Source organism: Canis aureus, chromosome 6, assembly GCF_053574225.1.
Source record: "Canis aureus isolate CA01 chromosome 6, VMU_Caureus_v.1.0, whole genome shotgun sequence".
Lineage (NCBI taxonomy): Eukaryota > Metazoa > Chordata > Mammalia > Carnivora > Canidae > Canis > Canis aureus.
In genome coordinates this window covers 33,488,551-33,503,500 of record NC_135616.1, presented here as the reverse complement: position 1 = coordinate 33,503,500, position 14,950 = coordinate 33,488,551, and the positions used below count along the sequence as shown (strand labels likewise).

The 14,950-nt window shown below is 36.2% G+C and overlaps 1 protein-coding gene across 5 annotated transcripts in view; it reads left to right on the top strand.

The window, feature by feature from the left end:
* The first annotated feature begins 6,471 nt into the window (after window positions 1-6,471).
* The window catches only part of RIT2 (Ras like without CAAX 2), a 476,484-nt gene continuing 468,005 nt past the window's right edge, over window positions 6,472-14,950 (top strand). For 2 of the 5 annotated variants that reach the window (XM_077900609.1, XM_077900608.1), the window contains exon 1: window positions 6,490-6,635. Coding sequence is in view for 1 of the 5 variants with exons in the window: in XM_077900607.1 (XP_077756733.1) it covers window positions 6,602-6,635 (34 nt within the window). In the remaining 4 variants the exon portion in view is untranslated. Of the gene's footprint in view, window positions 6,636-14,950 lie in introns of all 5 variants that reach the window. The other 3 variants (XM_077900610.1, XM_077900611.1, XM_077900607.1) reach the window with 2 other exon arrangements.

The window sequence follows — 14,950 nt, the reverse complement described above, 5'->3', positions numbered from 1 at the left end:
ACACCAGAGTAGCAGAGTCTGTTGCAAGGGAACAGCAAGATGGAACTTTGGAGATCTGATTTGGATTTTAATGTTCCTATTGAGTAACGTGTGAATGGCTGCGCGTAAGATGTGAGCCCCAAAGAGGGAAAACAATTGCCCCAAGATTTATGGAGCTCATTTGTGAGAAAGTTCTTGCGGATGCTCTTCCTATTTCCCCACTACAACATCCTTACAATGAGAGAGGATATAAATATATGTCATGGAAGCCCTTGTAGGAGCAAAATAACATCCTCTTCCATAAACTGTTTTCCTCACAGTTCAGCAGGAACATGCTTGGATTCATATCTGATTAGAATTTCTGGTTCAATTGCATTTTAATTCTCTAACAATTATTTGGAATTCAATTCTATCCTGAACTGCATCATTTAATTTTCCACCTGCAAATTACTTTGAAGTCCCCAGAGGTAATGCTAATTAAGCAGAGGACACCATTACAGTGTTCCTATTATTTGATAGCTACAGGTACTAATGAATAACTCCAAGCATGGCGGTATTTATTTTTACGTGAGGTCAGATGTCAGCAGTTCTCCAATGGTCTGACTAATGTCAAAAGTTCCCCCTCAGTGATATAGTAGAGAGGGGAGCATATGTTCTTGTTTTATGTCTAGATTGAAATATTCTTGAAAGGATCATTTCTTATGTACTTGTAATTCTTCAATGCCTAGTATTAATAGCTATCATTTATTGAATCATAACTCTGTGTTAGGAACTTTACAAACATCACTAATCCCCATACCAATCCTACAGAGATGATATTAGCCATTTATCTTCCTCCTTTTTTTATTACAGATAGAGATACTAATGAACATAACAGTTAAATAATTTATTCAAAATCTCACAGCTAATGTGGGGCAGAGCAGAATAAAAACTATTGGAGTCTGTAAGAGTCTGAGTCTTCCAATGTCTTCCCATTATATCACACGTAGAGTATCTCATCCCACACAGTACAATTTCAACATTTGTGCAATATGGAGTGTACTATACGAGAGCTAGGGCTGAGGAGTATGAAGGGTCTCAAAAAGCAAGCAGATGTCATAATCAATTCCACGAAGAATTTTGCCATAATAATGCTACATTGCATTCTTCAACATCTTCAATGCATTTTTTAAATTCACAGTAGTCTCTTTATATTAATGCATGTTATCTGCATTTTTACATAAAAGAATGCTGAGGTACAGAAAAAAAATAACATAGGATCCATGACTGTCAGCCCTGAAAAAGAGACTTTGGGGATTATCAGGTGCAGGTATTTCACAGGCGATAAAAGTAAAGAACATTTGCTAATTGTCTACACTGCCCACTACTATGTTAGGCATGACAAAAGTTTTATTATATTTAATACTTACCTAAGCCCTGTGAGGTTGAGGATACAGGAGGTTACAGAGGTTCAGCATCTTACTCAAGATTCCTAACTAGTTAGAGGAAGAATAAGTTTGAGGATTTCTCACAAGGCTTGAATTCAAACCTCCCAAAAAAATTTGTTTGAGTCTTTCCTTGGATACATAGTTACCACACAAGATATGGTCACTTCACACTCATTTTAGTGGCCCCATGGTTTTGAATGCCAAAGAAAAAAAACAAAACAAAAAGCTTTCCTGTAACCTCAGCTACATTCCAATAGCCTTTAGGTTACATGGAAAAATTTCTCCTGTAGACTAAGTAGCCAACGAATAATCTCAAATCATACCTGCAAGTATTTTGGGTATTGAGGATGATTTGCTTGTGAAAGTAGAGGGCTTTGCTGCCTTCCACATGGTTGCAGCGATGGAAATATACTTTATGGCAATCCACAGCACAGAAGTCACACCTCCTCCGAGATCTTTTTCCCAGACTGAAACCAGTGAACCAAATTTGAAAACATGATTTCAAAAATGACATTTCCCTGCTTAAAACCATTCTGTGTCTCTCCATCTCATTACAAAGCAGTCTGATCTCCTTCCGGTAATGTGAACATCTGCTACAGTTTCAGTGATTTTTTTTTTTTTTTTTTTTTGTGTGTGTGTCTCTTGCTGGGAATTTACCTCAGCCTACATGATTGGAGCCGGGCTGACTTTATGCCCAGTATTATTTGAGTCATGTGCATTCAATCAGCACATTCCAGCTTCATGCCCTCCATAAATGTTATGGACATGCATGTGACCAAAACTTGACCAATGAGAATCTTCACAAGGGAGAATGGAAAGAGGATCAATGTCTCCTCTGAGATGCACAGGAGAAGGAAGAGGAGAATTGCTGATGGCTATCATGCCCACTACATATGAATGGAGAATGTGGTTGAGAGGAAAGGAAACAGTAAAAGTCGCCTGAGAGAGGGAGAGACAAGAGTTTCCTGGCTGTTTGCTTTGATTCCTGCATCATGCTGTACTTTTAAGCCAGTTCCACTTTGGAATTTTCAGCAATTTAAGTTAATACATTCCCTCTTAGCACTTTGCTTGGTTTAAGCTGGACTTCTAACACTTGAATCTACAAGACTTCCATCTAACCCACATGGACTATAAATTCTTCCTTGATCTTTATGCTGCCTACTTGTCAGTCTTGCTTGATGTCACTGTCCTATTTGCTTACTGCACTCGAACCACACTGACCTTTCATTTCATTAAATTTGAGAGACAGAGCAAGATGTAGACTGAGACAGAAAATGTGAAGGTTTTCCTACAAGCAAATCAGATAACAATCATAGAACTTCAGGAAAAAAAAAACTTCACACACTATTTTATTTATTTATTTATTTATTTATTTATTTATTTATTTATTTATTTAAAACTTATTTGTTTACTTTAGGGAGAGAAAGCAAGCATGGAGAGGAGGAGGAGAGAGAAAAACTCAAAAAGACCCCCCAGTGAGTGCGGAGACCTATGCAGGACTCAATCTCAGGACTCTGAGATCAGACCAGACCTGAAACCAAGAATCAGATGCTTAACCTACTGAGCCACCCAGGTGCCCTACACATGTTTTATTTTTTTTTTTAAAGATGTTATTTGTTTGAAAACATGCTATTTCACTTAGGACAGTCATCAAACTTGGCACTTACTTACTACTTACTTACTTTTGTTTTGGAGGTATATATTATAGACTATCCTTTACAGGTACTTCATTTTATAGATAATGAAATTCAAGTACTGAGAAATTAATAAACTTTTCCAAGATTACAGCTAGTTAGTAGCAGAATCATGATAAAAACTCAGTCTTTTTTACCCCATCATATTACATTTTATTTCAGTTCCATCAAAATCAATGTTTCAATCAAGGTGGACACCGTGTATGGATACTGGCTGATTGGGTACTTAATGAACACTGCACAGGCCCTCTCGGACATTTGATCTCTTGATATTACCCAGAAAACTTCAACTGCCTCCTCTACTCACCTACAATTAAAGACAATTTATTCTCAACTTGATGTTTTACTCATTTTACACCTCTCCCTAAACTTTTGGCCCTCCTCTCTGCCTAATCAAATCTATATTGCTTTCAAGAACCACCTCTCTCATAGGACACCTCAGCTGGCTATGGCAGCCTACAATGCTTTCTTCTTCAATACTATTGAACGTATGAGCATCTTTTCCAATCACTTCAGTGATGAAGTATGCCTTACTTTTTTTTTTAAGATTTTATTTCTTTATTCTCATGAATAAAGAGGACACAGAGAGAGAGAGAGAGAGAGAGAGAGAGAGAGAGGCAGAGACACAGGCAGAGGGAGAAGCAGGCTCCATGCAGAGAGCCTGAAGTGGGACTTGATCCCGGGTCTCCAGGGTCATGCGGGGGGGGGGGGGGGGGCTGAAGGCAGGTGCTAAACTGCTGAGCCACCCAGAGATCCCATATGCCTTACTCTTAAGTAGCCCCCTATTCTTACAGATTTCCTTGAAGCAGGTGAATGATTTTTCCTTCTGTGAAAGTTTCCACAATACTGAACATATCCACCCTTAGAAACTATTTTTGGGGAGCATCAAGTGATTTATTGGCCTTGCAATGGATCTAGTCATGCCAACTAAGTTTAAGTAGTTTATAATAAAATCCCTAGGCCAATGTTAGAATATTTAGGCTTATCCATCAAAAGAAGTATTGATAAACAAGATCATCATATCAATTACATTTCAAATCAAATTTCTTTTTTGTAATGACTTGATCAGAGACCGTAAAAGGAGACCAAAAAACAATTCTCTAGAGAGTTCAGATGCATTAGAATGCCAGTGTTGCGGGACATGATTGAAAAGAGGTGACCTGCAATTGACCCCTGAGCTGAACCTGGGCACTCAGAGGCTCCTCACCCCTCCCCTGTCCTCAGACTGTGGGTTCTGTTTGCCTTTCTTGCTCCTAGAGGCTGCTCCAAGGACACAGCCTTGAGATGGTGATGTGATGTTGAAAACACCTGCATAGTATACATGCCTGAATCCACTTAGAGCCTCTTTAAAAGATGGGTCTGGGGATCCATTTGTCTTGCTGCCACAGAAGACAAGCTTTGTAAGTAAGTTCGCTTTGCTGTCATTAACACTGCCACCTACCTACTAGGAGTAGCTGCTTCTTTGGTCTCTCCTTGCCCTCTACATGTGGGAGCTGGGAAAGCTCCCAGAGGTTGTGAACCTACAGCCAGGAAAGGAGTTTATAGATAAAGATCTAGTCAGCTGTGAATATTGATAGTGCTAGAATTTTATGTTATACACTCATATCATGTTTCAAATCCAGCGACCTCTCTTCTGATATGAGATAAAATTGACGATGTCCAATCTTGAGGGAGATAGATTAAAAAAACCTCAAAAAACAAAATCCAAGGTGGTTGAAGATTAAGGAGGACCTGCCAACAGCCACAGTACTAAAATAACCATCTTTCAATCAGTAAGAATGGTTTTACTTGGGATCTATTATTCAATAGTCACTGTTCAGAGTTTTATTAGGGCAGAAGGGAAAAAAAATTAAGCAATAAATAGGCTGTAAGAAACACTGTAGTCTGTCTGATTAGTGCCATTTTGCGAGAAAGTCATGACATAAAGAGCAATCTTTGAGAAATTTCCTCCCATGGCTTATAAAAGCATTGCTTGATTGACTTCTCTTATTTTTATAGGCACAATATTGAAGGATGAATTATTTATTGAATGTGAGAGGCAAAAAGACTAATGAGTGGTTTCTGGGTAACTTTATTAGGAAAAAAAAAATCTCAGTAAACCATGCTGCAACAGGGAACTTGGGCCTTCCTGGGAAAGAAATATCCATTAACTTCTGTGTAAACTTAGAATTCCACTCATTTCTGGAGTTTTATATCAGAAAAGAAAGATAGTTCCTTATTGCCACATGTCTATATGACCTATTTTTTTTCTTAAGATTTTTATTTGCGAGAGAGAGAGAGAGAGCACCAGAGGTGGAGGGGAGGAGGGTGGAGCAGAGGGAGAAGGAGGAGCAGACTCCTGCTGAGCAGGGAGCCTGACATGGGGCTCCATCCCAGGACCCTGAGATTATAACCCGAGCTGAAGGCAGATGGTTGACCAACTGAGGCGTCCAGGCAGCCCAATATATGGCCTTTTTTGACCTATGTCTTCCATAGTCAGAGTGGGTGACTTGGCTGAATAAAGATCTTATGTCCCAGAAAAGATCTAATTGCACTGAACAAGAGATGACAATTTCAACCATGTTTGGTGACCAACTTATTCTCCCCAGGGCTCACTGGAAGAAACGTTTTCTATACTTCCCCTGCCAATCTGTGTTTCAGTATATTTCTGATCCTTCCTGCTATCATCCATTACCTGATATCTTCTTCTGAAGTGGCTTTCATTCTCTTCACTTATTATAGAAATATAATTCCAGAAAATAGAAAAAAATCTTACTACCATTACTACAGCCTTTCCCTCCCTTCTCATAAATCATAGAACAACAGAATTGTATATTTGGAAGAAAAATCTTATGCATGCAGTCAGCTGATCATGTCTTCATTACTTCTCCTTGGAAAGAAAATAAGTCAAGGAGAAAACATTTTTACAGCAAACCAGAGAATCCAAAACAGACTTATAGAATTGATGGAAGAGTCATTGTGCACATCCAAGAGATATATTTTAATAATGGAGAAAGAAGGAAAGATGTCTGAAAGTCCTAAGAAGGAGAGTTTAGGGAATGAGCACTGCCTTTGTAGTAATCATGCAGTTTATTGTATAAGAGTCACAGATTAGCAGAGATATTAAGTCTCTTTGATTTTGATTGGATGAATGCATATTTAGAATATTTTTAAGCTTCTGTGAGATAGTGAAAAATGCTAAAAGTTGTCTAATGTTTAAGTGAAGTGATCAGAACATTTTTATCACTGCCTGCTTTCACTGTTTAGTAGAATGGGCTCGTGGACATGGAAACCATTCTCTGCATGTGCTCTGCTATTTTTGAATGTTGCTCTGCTACAGAGCTGGAGATAAGGAAGCAGAGGGATGGGGTAAGGGATGGAGTGGAAACTTCTCTGCAATTTTTAGTACAGCTGCAGGTCTGGGTGATTCTAAACCAATCCTCAAAAATGAAAGCGTCCTCTCCTGTGTCGGCACTCTGCTCGGGGAAGGTGTAGTGGGAGAAAGTTCAGAGGCAGAGCAGCATGTGTCCTCAGGTAAAGAGATACTGGAATGAAGGTAAGAAAACAAGATTCACTCAATAGCTACATGATCTTACAAATGATTTAAAATTTCCCTGGGATCACATCTGTAGGTAATAACAAGATTATTTTATTCATACCAGACTTAATTAACTTGTAGTCAGGTGGATAACAATAACTAGTGCTTCTCTGGTTTTTGTCGGTTGTCTGCTCTGGGAATATCTGCTTGCCACCTGTCCGCCAATCTCTTCATCATTTGTTGGGGGTTTTTGTAGAAACATCACATGTATATCCAGCCTTTGTTTCTTTTTTCCTCTCCCTATTCCCCATCTATCATGTTTCCCATGAAGCTATGAAAAATGGTAGCTACTTGTTTCTTCTGTTCCAAATGTCCACATACATTATCCATCTATATCTTTGAGGCCATTACAAATGTTTTCCCACAGATAGAACTGCTCTATTGCTAGATTTTACTAAATTCATTGAGGTTTTGTGTGTGTGTGAACACCTCTCAAATTCACATTTGTTTTGAGATAAAATGACTTTAGGGGAATACTATATAGCACATTATATGCTTCTGAGTGGGGAAAATGGGAATGTTTAGGAAGAAAGGATAAGCCAAACCCCAGAGCAACTGAAGAAATACCCAAGTCAGCTGAAGAAATCTCTGTGAATGCCAGATTAGTCAAAGGTCTCTTAGAGTAGTCTCATAGGGAGTGCTAAGTACAAACCAGAAAAGTGAAGAATTTGTGCAGTGGATAATCCCCTACCTAACCAACTGAAAAACATTAATACAAGTCAGTTTGTGGTACCTCTATGTATTCACAAATAGCTATACCAGTGAGTATAATTTAGATATAAAAAAAAGTTTTTGAAAGATTTATACATTATCATAAATATAAATATTATTGTGATATTAATGAATGGGATTTAAAAAACAGAAATCAATTAGTGTATGAAGCCAAACTGTTGTTATAAGAATAAATTGTTTGCCAAGGAAAATGTTGGAGAGAGTTATTTATAGCAGACAAAAATTCCATTTCCCACTTCTCCTGGTATTTAGGCCAGGACATATAACTAATCTGGCCAGTGGGTTGTGGGGAGCAGTGATATAAGTCACTTCTAGGTCTTTAGCTGGAAAACTTCTCTTGGGTGCTTTCATTTCTTTCGTGCACCTGGAGGCAAAGACCTATGAATGGAAGTCCTCTCTCTGCCAGAGGAAGTCGGAATCCATGAAACAGCACAAATAGGATAATGGCCCCAGAGAACACGACCAGTAACATCCATGTTGGATACTCCAAGGTGATGATATTAACCTTTGTTATGCTGAGTTACTCTGACTGGGAATTTATCTGTTATCATTGAACACTATCCTACTTGGAATAACATATTGCTAATTACATATACTTTCCAAGACCATTTTAGAACTATCTCTTATCCAAGGAGACACTTCCATTTTTCTTTTTTTCTGACAACGGGAAATGCTATTGGTGACACAAGTTTAAAATGTCTACTTTACCCTAGAGTTTTATAATTTGCCTTTCTCTCATTCTAATACCATCCCCTTGGTATATTTATGTGGTAAGAAGCTCAAAGTGACACACATCTTAATGTGATTTGAGTAGCACAGACTATAACTTTTATCTACTTTTATTCTGAACAAACACCCTCAATTAATGGAATCTAAGATGTGAATACATGTTTTTAGTAGCTGTTGCTACCTTTTTTCCCATTTGACTCATGTAACATTGTGAATTATAATTATAAATATATATTTGGTCTTCAACTCTTTTCCTGGCAAGGGGCTTTTAAAACTCTTGGAAATTCCTGTGATGAGAACCATAAAGGTGTCTTTTTTTTTAGATTAATATGGTGAGTTTGAGAAACACCTAAGGATGGGGGCTGGTTGCCAATGGAGCCAACCATATGATCGGAGGATTGGAATTTTCAGTACTACTCTCAGACCTTTGGGAAGATAGAGGGGTTGTAGATTGAATTTGATCACCAATGGCCAATGGTTTATTCTACTGTGCCTGTGTTATAATGCTCCTCATATACCCAAAAGGACACTGTTTGGAAATCTTCTGGGTTGGAGTAACATGGTGATTTGGGGAGAGTGGTGGTCTTTTGGAGAGGGCATGGGAGCTTCTTAACCCTTTCCCATACCTTGACCTATGCATCTCTTTCATCTGGCTGCTCTTGAGTTATAGCTTTTTATAATAAACCAATAATCTAGCAATTAAAATGTTTCTCTGAGTTCTGTTCTCTAGCAAATTAAGCCCAAAATGGGGTTTGGGAACCTTGGATCTATAACCAGTCAGAAGCACAGGCAATGACCTGGACTTGCAATTTTCTTAAAGGTGTGTATGGGAGGGAGTCTTATAGGACTGAGCCCTTAACCTTTGGCACCTGATTCTATCTCCTGGTAAACTGTGACAGAATTGAGTTAAATTACATAACAGCTAGTGGGGATCCCTGGGTGGCTCAGCAGTTTAGCACCTGCCTTTGGCCCAAGGCGTGATCCTGGAGACCCGGGATCGAGTCCCACATCGGGCTCCCTGCAGGGAGCCTACTTCTCCCTCTGCCTGTGTCTCTGCCTCTCCCTCTGTGTCTTTCATGAATGAATGAATAAATAAATAAAATCTTTAAAAAAAAAGGATAACAACTAGTGTCTGAGAATTGTATAATAAGAGTAAAAATTTCTTACATCAGAAATGGGTGCAAAATTGTAACTCATAATAGGTGTGTAGTCCTATCATATTATTTATATTACAGTTAGGACAGATTTTTCATAATTGTCTTTCAGTATGTATTAATATTCAATTCTTTTGAAATTAATATCGTTTGATTTTTTTTTAAGACTTCATTTTTAGGAGTACCTGGGTGGCTCAGCTGGTTAAGCATCTATCTTTGGGTCAGGTCATGATTCTGGAGTCCTGGGATAGAGTCCCTTGTCAGGCTCCGTGCTTAGTGAGGAGTCTGTTTCTCCCTCTGTTCCTCCCCCTGCTCATCCTCTCTCTCTCTAATAGATAAATAAAATCTTAAAAAAAAAAAAAAGAGGGACACCTGGGTGGCTCAATGTTTGAGCATCTGCCTTCAGCTCAGGGCATGGTCTCGGAGTCCCAGGATCCAGTCCCACATCAGACTCCCCCCAAGGAGCCTGCTTCTCCTTCTGCCTGTGTATCTGCCTCCCTCTGTATCTCTCATGAATAAATAAATAAAACCTTTAAAATATATTAAAAAAATAAAGACTTCAATTTTAGAGCAGTTTCAAGTTTGCAGGAAAATTGAGCAGAGAGTACGTATTTCCTAAGTAACCTTTATACCCCTTCTTGAACAGCCTCTGACACTATCAACATCTTGCACTAGAGTGACACATTTGTTGCAATCAACAAATCTAAACTGAATGGTATTATTATCCAAATCTGTAGTTTACAGTAGGGCTCAATCTTGGTGGTGTATATTCTATGGGTTTTAGGATATGTATATTGATGTGTATCCATCATGATAGTACCTAGTAGCTTCACTGACCTAAAAATATTTTGCAATCTATCATTCATCCTTCCCTCTCCCCTATGTCCTGTAATCTGCTGGTATTTTTGTTGTCTTCATAGTTTTACCTTTTCTAGAATGTTATGTAACTGGAATCATAGTATATATTCTTTTTCAGATTGGCTTACTTCATTTAGTATTATGCACTTAAGATTCTCCTGTCTTTTCATAGCTTGATTATTTCATTTATTTTTAGCACTGAAAAAATTCTATTTTTACCACAGTTGACTTATCCATATATCTACTGAAAGATATCTTGATGGTTTATACATTTTGGCAATTATCAGTAGAGCTTCTATAAGCATTCATATGTAGGTTTTTACATATGGACATAAGTTTTTAACTCATTTGGGAAAATACCATGGAGTATGATTGTTATAGGATATGGTGAGAATACATTCAGTTTTGTTAAGAAACTGCTAAAATGTCTTCCAAAGTGGCTGTACCATTTTGCATTCCCATTAGCAATGAGAGTTCCTCTTGCTTCATATATTTGCTAAATTTTGATTTCTCTGTTTTGGATTTTGACCATCCTAATTGATGTGTAGGGTATCTCATGGTTTTAATTTGTAATCCCTTAGTGACATATGACGTTGGGCCTATCTTCCAATACTCATGTATTCTTTGGTAAGATATATCCATTCAGAGCTCTTATTTTTTAAAGGATTATTTTCTTGAGTTTAAAGAATTCCTCATGTATTTTAGGTAACAGTCCTTTTATCAGATGTCTTATGTAAGTATTTTTTCAGTTTATTGCTTATCTTCTCATTCTCTTGGCAATGTCTTTTGCAGATCAGAAGTTTTTATTTGATTCTAAAAGTCATTGTCAAACCCAATGTCATCTAGATTTTCTACTATGTTATTTGCTAGGAATTTTATATTATTGTCCTTTACATTTAGGTCTGTGATCCATTTTGAGTTCATCTTTTTCTGCATCTAGGTTCATTTGTTTGTTTTTACATGTGGATGCCCAATTGTTCCAGCACCATTTACTGAAAGAACTATCTTGTCTCCATTGTATTTTCTTTCTGCATTTGTCAAAGATCAGCTGACCTTATTTGTGTGTGCTTACTCTGCATTTGACTCTGTTACATCATTCTCTTTTTCTATTCCTTTGGTGAGTTAAGGTTTTGAACATTTCTGCTGATTTCTATTACAGATAAGAATGGGCTTTAAATTTTATAAGAAGAGAGTAGGCTTATTTTTAAGTCCTCCAATATATTTCCAATATATTCCTCCATAATATCTTACTTAAATATTATTATTAATAAAAAATTAAGTATGAAATGGAGATTGACCAAAATGCCAAGTTGACAATTTTCTTGTTAGAACATTTTTTATTATCCAAATAGAAATACAACCATTTTAACCTTTCCTTTCAAATCTATTTTAATCATGAATGTGCTCAGAAGTTGCTTATATTTTCTCTCACATTCAACACACTTTCAATTGTTTGTAGTACTTGATTACTGCTATTCCATAAGTTATTTACTTTAACATATAGGAGTGGATCAATTTTAAATAAACTTAAAATTGATTAGACTTTTTTTTCATTGAAATAGTATTTAAGAAAGGCTTTCACTTTTTATTTTACCTTTTTAGTCTAGCAAGAAACAGAAAAATTTTCCTTATAAGGTGCTTTTTGACCTAGTTAATTTATTAATTTGAATAATTTAGATAGTGTTTTCTTCATCATGAGTTCAATACTAGGTATAAATCCAGGTGCAAAATCACCTCTGATAATTATACTCTTGGTTAAATGAGACTGAATTGCTATGATTATGAGGAGATTCTTCTGCTATTCCATTCTAAGGGCAATCAAGTAGCTGGAGAAGTAGATTCTTCAGCCTCTTAGATGTACTGTTTTTTGTTTTTTTTTTTTTAATACTTTACTGAAATACTGAACCATATTGCTGACAGAAATGATTTATAAATGAAAAGTAACTTATACTTCAATATTAGTTTTAGACACAAATTTCAAGAAATTGCAATGTATTTTTATTTATATTTGTATAAGCTGATTATATATTTTGAATAGGTTCTCATTATAAAAATATATCAATGTTTCTTTACAAACACTTTAGTGCCTGATAAACATGGAAAATAAAAATTACAAAGAAAGTAATTTCTATATTCCAGACTCATGGAAGATTAGAACTGAGAAAGAACTTAGAAATAAATCAGTATTACAGTTTTTATTTTCTAGATTAGAAAACCAAGAAACAGAGAAAGAAAGGCAAAGTCTTAGACAATAGACAAAACAAGATTGCAAGTCTAGAGAGGTGGGAAACTCAAGAGATAAGTTCCCATATTGTTCCATTCTTTGCTTGGAGAAATAAAGGACGAATGCATAATAAGCTAGAATACAATCAGAACTCAGCAGATTTGGTGAGATGAAGGGGCAGAGATATGTGTGAAGGGAAGCTAAAGCAGGTCTGTATCTGTAATGCAGCACAGAGGGGGAATTGAGGAAGGAAGGTTATTTCCAGAAATCTGTTTGGGTCTCAATTGAGTCTTCAGCTGAGGACAGGGCAGCACATGCAAAGAATAAGACTACTTGAGGGTCACCAAGAATAGCTGCCATGAAGCTGAGAGTAGAACAGAGATACCAAGAGGTCTAGTGATGGTGGTGGGGCATTATATTTTCAAAGAGTGGCAGAAATACCTATTATCTCATTAACATTCAGACATCCTGCTGGGACTTCAGAAAATTCTCCTATAAGAAGCAAGCACCACACCTTAAAATAGGACCTACTCTAGATCCAATCTAAATCAAATTCTTGGGCAGAATGGGTGGCTCAGCAGTTTAGCGCCACCTTCCGCCCAGGGCGTGATCCTAGAGACCCGGAATCTAGTCCCATGTCGGGCTCCCTGCGTGGAGCCTGGTTCTCCCTCTGCCTGTATCTCTGTCTCTCTCTCTTTGTGTCTCTCATGAATAAATAAATTAAATCTTAAAAAAAATTAAATCAAATCCTTGCAAGATATGCAAGATAGACTCTGAGTACCATCTAGTTAGAGGGGTATGAGAAACATTTTAAGTTTTCCAGAGACCTGCCCTAACAATGCATTAAAGCAAGCCTATGGTAGGACAGGGAAATCACTCAGTAATTATACTGCCTACTACAAAAATCAGCATTCTTCAGAGAAAGATAACAGAATCCAAATTTTTTACAACATAGTATCTACATTGCCCAGAATGCAATAAAGAATTTGCTAGATATGCAAAAAACTGGAAACTTGTTCCCATAGTTCAGAAAAGAGAGCGCTCAATAAAAACTGATCTTGAAATAATCCAGATATAAGATTTAGCAAACATTGTTAAAGAAGCATATTATAAAATATGCTCACACAATTAAAGAAAAATTTGATTTTAATGAGGAAACAAGAAATTTAACAGAGGAAATAAAATTATAAATGAAAGAAAGAAAATGAATATTTTATAACTGGCAATTGCTCTAACTAGAATAACAAAAATAAACTTAAGTAGACATAGAAATTTTATGACCTACTATAAAGTGACAGATGTTTAAAAATAGTCATTCATATAGAAATACATATATAAGTTAATGGAACAAAATAACAATCCAGAAATAATTCATATGCAAATATTCAATTTTTTGAATCATGGCAGTATGGCAATTCAATGGGAGAAATAATACATTCCTTTAAAAGACATGAGACTGGCATAAATAAATATATTAAAAGTTGAATATTGGCCCTGACCACATACCATGAACAAAAATTATTTGAAAATGGGTAATAGACCTAAATATAAAAGTTGAAATATAAGAATACTGAAAGAAAAAAAGCACAAAAAAGCTGGTAAGTTGAAATTGACCAAAATAAAAAATCTTCTCTTTAAAATGAATTATTATGAACAATAAAAATCATTACAGGGTGGGCAAAAATATTCACAATACTATTTCTGTCAACATATTATGAATATATATAAACCTTTAGAATTCAATTTTAAACATGGACTGATGAATGATAAAAAGAGTGGTATGTATAATGGAATATTACTCAGCCACCAAAAAAGAGTGAAATTTTGCCATTTCTAATGACGTGGATGGAACTAGAGTATATTGTACTAAGCAAAATAAGTTAGACAGAGAAAGACAAATACCCTATGATTTCACTCATGTGGAATTTAAGTAGCAAAATAGATGAACGGAAGGGAAGGGAAGACAAAATAAGACGAAAATGGACAGGGAAGCAAACAACTGTGTTTAGTCTCTATTTCATTTAGTTCTGCTTTGCCTTTTAGTGTTTCCTCCCTTCTTCTAATTTTAAGGTCAATCTGTTTTTCTTGCTTTTCTGTTCTCTTTTCTTTCTCTTCTATCTCTTTCATTTGTTCTGGTTCCTCGAGGTATAAAGTTAGGTTGTTTATATGAGATCTTTTTTCTTCTTTAAAGTAGGCATTTATCACTAAACATCCTTCTAACTATTGTTTTTGCTGCATACCAAAAGTTTTGGGATGTTGTATTTGTACCTTTAAAATGTGTACCTTTAATTTTATGTAAATTGTATCTAAATGAAGTTGACTAAACACAAAAACGCGGTGTATGAATGAAGCAATCAAAGAAAGAAAGCCAGGATTGAACCTATTCTTCATTATTCATTTACTCACATAGTAAATTCTATGAAAAGCCCAAATCTAAGATGGGAATAAAAATACATATACAGAGAAAAGGTAACGTTAATCACAGGAAATGTAAGTCTATAAAATTTGAATATCAGAAGGACAGTACCTTGAACTAAAGCTTGTAAATGATAGGTAAGATGTCTAAAATCACCTTT